Raw genomic sequence first — 9,018 nt, 5'->3', positions numbered from 1 at the left:
CACACACACACACACCAAAATGGGCGAGATAAAAGCGGAAGGAGGTTCTTAAAGAGGCAGAGGCCAATTTCAAGGCGTTTAGAAGAGGAAGTGATGAGAAGATAAGTTTATTTTCTATTTAAACATAAAAACAGCATTTTAATAACAGCTAAAGGTGACATATATACTTTATTAATGTATAGTATTTAAATATATGCATGAGAAACACATAATATTGCCCCTTTTAAATGTACCACTCAGGGGAAAGCTCTTATGCAATTATGCACAAACTCAGTAAGGGAATCTATATGTCACTTGACTTTACTTTTTCACATGCAAAGCCCTCTTTCCTAAACATGGAGCAGTTTTACAGAGAGGCTCCAGAATTTTATAGRCCTTGTGCAACAGATTTACACTCCAGGCCTTCAGACAAGAATGCACTTTGAGAAGTCAAACAGACCTCTGCACTTCCAGGAGAATCATCTTCAAGCACTGGGTCACCAAAAGAAGTAATATTTACTCAACCAGCTGAATGGCTAGGTGGTCCCGTTTGTTTATTTTTTTTTATTTTTAGCAGAACCTAAAGAGGTCCTGAATGTTTTAAACCTAATGCAAGTGTTTAAATGTTTATCACTTGGGATTTTAGCTTCTTTCTAGCTTACACGGTGGGAACTACATTGAACATAAATAAAGCAAAGGATATTAGGTTGTTAAATTGCTGACATTAGGGATAAATTTATTTTTCTTTTTGTCTTTTACAGGTGGAAACAGTTGGTGATAAGTACATGACGGTGAGCGGCTTGCCGGAGCCGTGCACGCACCACGCCAAGTCAATCTGCCACCTCGCTCTGGATATGTTGGAGATTGCGGGACAAGTCAAGGTGGACGACGAACCAGTACAGGTGTGAAGGAATGTCCAAAACCRCAAAACTCTTATTACAATGGAGAAAATAAAACTGGCTCTCGACCGCATTTTCAAATTCGTAAGAAAGGGAACAGAAAACTGTCATTCTGACTGTCAACTGCTTCAGTTTTACGGGATGTAGACTAAAATTGCAACACTCATAAGAACATATTAGGTGATTAAAAGTGATTAAAAATATAGATTCCTAGTATTTTGTTGAGGTTTTTTATTTCCTGTTGGTTAGTTTCTTGTTGGTGTTGCAGTTTGTCCGTGCTTGGCACAGACAGTCATCATATTCATTCTGTTTTCCTTCACATATTTAATTATTTCTGCAGCTTTTTTAGCAATGCATCTGTTATTTTGGCACAGATAGTCTGGGCTCTATTGAGAATGGTTTGCTTTATTTCCCTCCCTCCCATTTGATTTGAGAATAATTGTATCTGTGCTTCTGGACATATTTCCACACTGAAGTCACAAGTTGAAAAAAAGTTGGATAAAAACCAGACAACTTTTGTTTAACAAACTGTTGAAGATTGTTTTATTATCAATGATTGTTGAGACTTCACTCTGGAAATGAATGTCGGCTTAACAAAAGGTTGTTTATTTTGGGAGATGGCACCGGCTAAAGACAAGTCCAATTTAGTAGCAGAAACACACTCGTCTCACCATCATCTCACGACCCTGTGGCTAAAAATAGATGTTCATCTGTCCCCGACACTTTGGGCATGTTCAGGATCCGAGGACAACGAGCGCTGCAGTGCTTACAGTTTCAAGTGTAAATATTAGTCTATAGATTGGCTTTAAATGGCATTTGGAAATGTTTATTGCATAGAAAAAGAGCTAAAATGGGACTGTAATTATGTGCACCAAGAATTTTCTGGCAAAGTTAATGTTATATCCACCCACCACATGTTGCACCTTTTCAGTTGATGGCTTTAAGAGCTGTGTGAACAAACTGAGAAAACATTCAAAAGATAGTCGCCTGCTTTTTTAAAAGATGTTTTATTTGTGGGTATTTGCAGTCTTTCATATAACATTTAGATGTCAAATTTGCTTTACGCTATTTTTCGGAATATTATACAGTATATAGTAGTTAGTTAGTTTTAGTCTCTAGGATTTTGTCAGTTTTGTTCTGATTGTTGCAAACAAAAATGTTTAATTTTGCAGCTTTTTCAGAAAGTTGCAACCAGAAACCAAACAGGAAGCAGGGGTTATTGGTCAAATTGGGGAATCTGAGTTAAAATTGCGGTGATTGGTTGAATTTGCTTGCAACGTCTTGGAGGGACTGCTTCATAGTGTAATTGTTTTTTGTTTTGTAGATAAGTTAGTTTTTTGTGTGTTTTTAAATAATAAATTCTCAACTTATCCAAATGTAGGGATGGATTTGCAATTTTTTACTTATCTTCTGTAAAACTATAATCAAAATCCTGTCTTTTTATTGTCTATTCTGTCCAGATCACAATTGGGATCCACACAGGGGAGGTGGTGACGGGGGTAATCGGTCAGAGGATGCCCAGGTATTGCCTGTTCGGAAACACAGTCAACCTCACAAGTCGAACTGAAACAACTGGTGAAAAGGGGAAAATTAATGTCTCTGAATATACTTACAGGTGGGTTTCACCTCTCGTTTTATATATTTTCTTCACCTTTTGGCAGCAGTTTTAGGTCGATGACGTTAAACGTAAATCAGAAAGCCTAAACATTTATTAGTTTATTATTGTCTGAGTAATTCGTGGGGATGTTGTCCTCGTCTTCAGGTGTTTGCAGTCTGCTGAGAATGCCGACCCTCAGTTTCATCTGGAGTACCGCGGTCCCATCCCCATGAAAGGAAAGAAGGAGCCGATGAAAGTGTGGTTCCTCTCTAGGACCAGCAGCGACTCAGAGTCCATCATGGTTAAAGCTTAATCGTATAGAGTTGCAGCTCTCTGAGTATCATCTTGTGAATGCTCATTAAAGTCTCATAGTGTTTTATTCAGGGATGTGACAGAGACGAGGAAGTATAAAATTATTATCTTTGCAGAATAGACAAGTATTTTTATTATAGCTACTGTAGAAGCACAATTGTTTCCCCTGTTTCTGTTTACCCATGATCCATTATGGCCAAACTGTATTTTAAAAATGAAGCAGTGTTCATTAGTAAAGATTTGATAATAATTATTATTATTTTTAAATTTACTGTGTGTTAAATGCATCACTAAAGCTTATTTTAAGAAAAAAAGAACAATCAGTTAGGGAAATTGTTGGTGCCAAATGTGAATGGTGTGTTTCTGTCACCTGAAAATGCCAAAAAATACAAACAATTTTAGTCAAAAACTTGTTTGTCTCATAGTAATAACAAAGTCAATATTCAGCATTGTGTTCATGTTTAACTGTCAAAATGACACAAATGAAATTATAATATAAATTGTTTTATATTTAACATTTTAGCTTGTATACTTTTTAAGTTTTCATCAACTCTTTGACAAAAACTGCTTTTCTAGCAGTAAAAACAAAATAGCACCGCTGTATTAAGTAGCTATCACTGATCTAAAATAGGAAAAAAATGCACAGTAATTTAATGTAGTAATTGCACCTTGCCTCACATCACTGCTGCTATGAAATTTTTAGTTCCACTTTACGATACAGCGATAGTCTTACAAATTCACATATTTATTGTTTGACACATTTTGTATTTATTGTTTTACTGTTAGTACAATCTAAACTGTTTGTAATGTACTGCTCACCTGTGAAAAACAGTCATCGTAGTAAACTTTACGACTGGAACTGCTACTTGTCTGTGTTGTTTTTAAAATTAAAGAAAGGGAAAAAACAAATCAAATCAAACAGCAGCAAGGGTTTTTTTAGTTGAACGACGAACTTGCATATAAAATTAGAGCATCTCTGCTGTTCAAAATAAGCTGCTTGGTTTGGATTTGTTTAGAAAGTTCTCCCTCTRGTGGGCTTTCATGGTAGTGTAATCCTGGAATGTTTGCTGTAAACAAAATGCAGTATTTGGTTGTTTTGAGTTGCAGATTTTTACAGACAAGAAAACATTTGCTTATCTTTACTTATGAAGGATGCAGCTTCTCTGAAATGCTCTTTTAACCTATACTGCACCTCCAGTTTCTTATTCAGACCACTTACTTTTACAACCCTATTCCATGTCAACTTATTTTGAAATGTGTTGCTGTCATCAATTTATACATTCTTCCTAAAACAAATGGTAAAACATTCTTAGTTAACATTTTATACTTTTATTTTTCATTTTGATTAAAATATGGGTTTATAAGATTAGCAAAGTGTTTTTCATTCACATTTACACAATGTCTCAGTTGGGGTTGTGGCATTTTTTTGAAGGATGTATATTTAAAAACATCTGGTTTTTCAGTTCCTTCTTTCTCAAAACTAATCAGGATAAAAACTTTTTGCCCACTTGTAAAACAATGAAGAAAAGTGTCATTTAATGGACCCATTTTTTTGTGCAGGTGTGTCCCAACTTTGTGATTTCAGGAATTTAATTTATAGTATATTGATCAGTCCTGCAATAAGATAACTATTATATGTGCAAAATGTTTTCATACATTGATAAAATGGAGTCAAAAGTGATGACATTAAATATTTCATTCCTCTAACTCATTGGTGGGATCAATTCTTTAACTGAGGGGTTTGTGATTTTGGTAAACTTTTTTTTAAGTTTAAAATCAAGACTAACAATGTTTAAAATGGGAGGAAAGCTCATCTGACTAAACCATTATCCTAATTTGTTCACCTCTCTGCTGTTTTATTCATTTACGATTTGAAAAGGAGTGAAAGTTCCTTCCATGTGTAATTGTTTATCTCTTTACACCAGATTACAATAGTATAAAATGCGTTTTTATTGTTGCTGCCTGTTGCCAAGTTATTATTCTTTTATTTCACCTTTAGTTAACTTTGAACTTGTGACATCTGAAATATCTTGCTATTCCCAGAACTTTTTCATTCTCAGATACAGAACGAACAGCAGCGTCAGTTACAACTACATCATCAAAGGATAATAATCATCAGAAACATTTAGTGCAGTTGTGTGCCAAAAAGAGAGCAATTTAAGCAATCACACTTCTCGCAAGAGTTCTGGCACAATTTTGCCACCATACAATGGTTCTACAGAGCTGCCTAAAAGTTAGCAACATAACCTTTAAATCATTTGATGATTTAAAAATATTTTTTGAAAAGGTTATGCATAATATTTTTGGGGGAACTGAAATATTCCACTCTTTCTCCATCATGTTGTTTTTTTGTCTTTGTTTTTTCCTCTACTTCTAAAGTGGTTAATTTCTAAAAGAAAGRGTGGTATATTTCAGTCCCCAAAAATTATTATGCATAACCTTTACAAAAAATATTTTAAAACAATCAAATGATTTAAAGGTTATGTTGCTAACTTTTAGGCAGCTCTGTTGTCTAGAGTGCAGCTGATAATGCAGCATTTACTGAGTTTGAGTCACTTAGTGTGGCACATGTCCATCATTTTATTCTCTGTATCATTACTTTTTGATGGGCCAGTACAACTGATAGGCTGCTCAGAAAAACTGATACTACACCTGAGATAAAAACCACACAAGATAAAGATATGATAACGTTTAGCATTCGCTGGATTTCATCAAGTTTGTCCCATCTGTAAGTTTCATCACAACAGTCAAGTTAGAAAGTCTGATAAAAGTGAAGTGAAGGTCAGACAAAAGTTCCTCGTGTGACATTAGTCCAGAGCAGATAAGAAGAATGACTGGTTTGTTCATTTCACCCTCTGGTGAGGTGAACATATTTCATCATCTCTTAAAAGCAACCTTCAGTCATTGTAGGTTTTGTTTCTTTGACCTTTGCCACCATTAACTATTTTAGTTTAGATTAAGTCTTTTATGGTTGTTGCACTTTGTAGCTCGTTAGAATATGTTGTTATTTGGGGTTTTCTGCTTTTAGTGTCCTGTCAATGCAGAGAATGGATCTTGTGTTTGACACTTCAGTTGTTTGGCAATAATACACATCATTTTGAAATCTCTAAAAAACTTKCTAAGATTAAAAAAAATCACCGTACAAAAAGACTTGCGACAGCTTTTTATTTACCTCTAGCAACTCAGTTGGTCATGAGTTTGAATTAGCTTAGTGTTTTAACCAGGATGCCTGTGTAAAATAATAGAGATGTATTATTAACTCAAAATATCAAAGGTCATCTTTATCAGCGGTGGACTGATTCAGGTCAGAAGTGTCAAGGAAAAGGGTCACTATATGGATCACAATATTTGAGCAAAGTAATTATGCTTGTAGTGCACTGGTATCTTTATCTAATAATAAACATTTTAGTAAAATGAGATGAAATCAACTCAAACTTGTCACTAAAGGTGCATATATTTGCACATAGTTCTGAGTGTCTGWTTCTCCAGGAGTTGCATTCAAAAGCAAACACCTTTCAAAAGTTCACAGTGTTTCTGGAATCGTATCCTGGATGCAGAACGGTTCTGTTCTGCACTGGTACCTGCCAGGGTGATCACCTCCACCACCTTCTGTAAACACACAAGTTCAACAGGAAGTCAGCCTGTGTCAGCTTGAGCCAACGCGAGCTTTAAACGGCCACATCACAGGCCGAGCTGATGAACAGATAAGAGGAAGTGAGGCTTTTAAAAGGAGCGTCGGACTCTGGGTGCGGCGCTCCTTTCTGCAGAGTGGTCCAGCTCACCCCAACCAGTCACCACCATGACCTTCAACGGCACCTGGAAGATTGATCGCAATGACAACTATGAGAAATTCATGGAGAAAATGGGTGAGAATTTTGCTTTTAGTCTCCATAGATGCTTACTGAAGTGCTCACAGCTGAATTTATTATGTAGTTTTATCACCATGTTTGCAAAGTCAACACTGGATGAGATGAATTCAATAAAATGATGAAAACCTTAAAATATCTGACAGAACCAGGGTATTAGTGACCTTTGTGAGTTTCAGCTGCAGGTTTGTTTGATATGTTTTACTTCCTACCTGCGAAGATAAACACAGAAGCTAATTGTGCATGAAGAGGTTTTATCCTGTCATTATTCACTGATTCTGTCTGTAGGAATTAACCTGGTGAAGAGGAAGCTGGCTGCTCACGACAACCTGAAGATCACAATCGAGCAGACTGGAGACACGTTTCAAGTAAAGGAGAGCAGCAGCTTCCGTACCATCGACATCAACTTCACCCTGGGGGTCACCTTCGACTACAGCCTCGCAGACGGAACTGAACTCACGGTAAGAAATAAAAAAGACATTCAGCCTTAAAGCTGTTRATTACTGAGAAATTAACCTCAGCAAGACCTGTCTGTTCTCTTGTATTAACAGAGATGAAATTGCAGGATTATTATCCATAATTGAAACACTTCTGTTGGCTAAAACTTTGCAACAATAAAGGCTTCTTCTGTACTAAAAAATCTTTGCTCCTATGCAATTAAACAATTATTTAAAATTAGTTTCTACTGAAAATCCCTCTAAAGCAATTTTCTCTTTGTCCATCCCTCAGGGTTCATGGACCATGGAGGGCGACGTGTTAAAAGGAATTTTCAACAGAAAGGACAATGGAAAACAACTGACAACAACCAGAATCATCCAAGGAGATGAACTCATTCAGGTAAGGCTGATGAAATCTTATGCATTTGCTTCTTTGGCTATTAGAATGCGTAAATAGTGCCGTTCTTGTGAATARGGGTTCTGTGAAAAGACTGTCTCACTTGCTCTTTAAGTGACCTCTTTATAGAAAAATAGTTTAATTCTGACTGGATTTATGAGCTATTGGCTAACCTGGACAAAGTCAAAACCAAAGTGAATGGGTGACCTCAAAGATTTATAAGTTGTTAATGTCTGCTAAATGTTATAATTGGTTACACTTCCATCAGTCTCACATTACATGGTAATTCATGCAGAAATACCTGCACTGTACAGTTAGCTCCTGCTATTTTCATTCATAAAGTGTCATGTAATGGGAAATTAACAGTCAGGTAAATTGTTGACACATTGTGTTGAGATTGGAGTTGTTTTAAAACAGCAGTGGTCTGTTTTGGTTTTGGTGCATGTCAAAACYATTCACAGAGCTATCTACAACAGGTAAGATATTTGTTGTCCACATCCACTCAACAGAACCAAACAGCAAACCAAAATTTAATGAAAGTAATTTTTTTGACTGAATTATTTTATATGGTTTAACATGACAATTTATTTTTGCACTCTTTTAGCCTAAAAACCATATTTCARTTTGATGCTGTGGCTATATTAACTATTTTGTTTTTTCTCCAACAGAGCTACAACTATGAAGGTGTGGACGCTAAAAGGATTTTCAAAAGAAGCTAAACCTGTTGACTAAACTSAAGCAATAGATATTTGAGTTCTTGATTACATACAGTATTTTGTTGAGTTATTATGTAGTGCAACTGCGAAAAGTACCCAACTTGTAATGCATTTTTATAYTTGCATTAAAAAAACAATTGCCTATTTTTGTGTGTGTATTTAGAAAAATTATACTTCTCAGTGGGAATTGAAGGTTTGTACAAATATATACTCATGGTGATTAGCTTACGGATACATAATTAAAGCTTTATTCCTTAATGATGAGTAAAAACGAAGATATATTATTCAAATATAGAAACTGTAGACATATTTTACATGTTTCTTGAGCTGGATTTGCATTTAGATATGTCATGTAGCATGCAGAGAAGAGACAACGCAGAAAAAGGTGCAGGCTAAATCCACACAGAGGTATATCTTATCAGAGCCTGAAACCTATCAGAGAAGCAGTGATATAATGTGGAAAGTTCACACTTGTTCTTCAGGGTTGATGTAAAACAAGATAATATAATTACGTCCCAGTTTGTTTAACACAAGATAAAAGCTGCATTGCCAACCATCCCTGGATGGAACACAGGAGAACAACAGTGGTCAAAATATAAAACCTTTAACGACTACAGAGCATGAATGCAAGACGTGTTCACACAAAAAAAATGTAAGTTCAAAATTAGTTCAAAATCCCAAAAATACAGGAGCAATGCTGCTTGCAGTCATGACTGTAGCCTCCAACTCTGAAAGGACTTTTAACACACAAAAAACAATWAAACTCCTCTCGAGTGTCACAGTTAGTAATGTATATTTATATTCAAAAACGGGTC

At 35.6% G+C, this 9,018-nt stretch overlaps 2 protein-coding genes across 2 annotated transcripts in view; both read left to right on the top strand.

Annotated features, from left to right (window-relative positions):
• gucy1b1 (guanylate cyclase 1 soluble subunit beta 1) overlaps nucleotides 1–3,646 on the top strand; it is a 20,685-nt gene extending 17,039 nt beyond the window's left edge. The window contains exons 11-13 of the mRNA XM_014032750.1: nucleotides 741–881; nucleotides 2,339–2,493; nucleotides 2,641–3,646. Of these exons, the coding sequence (XP_013888204.1) occupies nucleotides 741–881; nucleotides 2,339–2,493; nucleotides 2,641–2,788 (444 nt within the window). The 3' untranslated portion in view covers nucleotides 2,789–3,646. The remainder of the gene's footprint in view (nucleotides 1–740; nucleotides 882–2,338; nucleotides 2,494–2,640) is intronic.
• A 2,896-nt stretch (nucleotides 3,647–6,542) lies between these two features.
• Nucleotides 6,543–8,347, top strand: fabp2 (fatty acid binding protein 2, intestinal). The gene is made up of 4 exons (XM_014032755.1): nucleotides 6,543–6,653; nucleotides 6,942–7,114; nucleotides 7,383–7,490; nucleotides 8,156–8,347. The coding sequence occupies exons 1-4, from the start codon at nucleotides 6,587–6,589 to the stop codon at nucleotides 8,204–8,206; spliced, it is 399 nt and encodes a 132-aa protein (XP_013888209.1). The 5' UTR covers nucleotides 6,543–6,586; the 3' UTR covers nucleotides 8,207–8,347.
• The last annotated feature ends 671 nt before the right edge of the window (nucleotides 8,348–9,018 follow it).

This window comes from Austrofundulus limnaeus, unplaced genomic scaffold (genome assembly GCF_001266775.1).
Source record: "Austrofundulus limnaeus strain Quisiro unplaced genomic scaffold, Austrofundulus_limnaeus-1.0 Scaffold1529, whole genome shotgun sequence".
Lineage (NCBI taxonomy): Eukaryota > Metazoa > Chordata > Actinopteri > Cyprinodontiformes > Rivulidae > Austrofundulus > Austrofundulus limnaeus.
Note: the sequence above shows the minus strand (reverse complement) of the source record. Positions and strands in the feature narration are given on the sequence as shown.

Bases quoted from the DNA above. Each gene is read 5' to 3' on its own strand.
- fabp2 (XM_014032755.1), top strand. From the start codon at position 6,587: ATGACCTTCAACGGCACCTGGAAGATTGATCGCAATGACAACTATGAG. The intron at 7,115-7,382 runs GTAAGAAATAAA...TCCATCCCTCAG, and splicing joins CAGACGGAACTGAACTCACG to GGTTCATGGACCATGGAGGG. The intron at 7,491-8,155 runs GTAAGGCTGATG...TTTCTCCAACAG, and splicing joins AAGGAGATGAACTCATTCAG to AGCTACAACTATGAAGGTGT.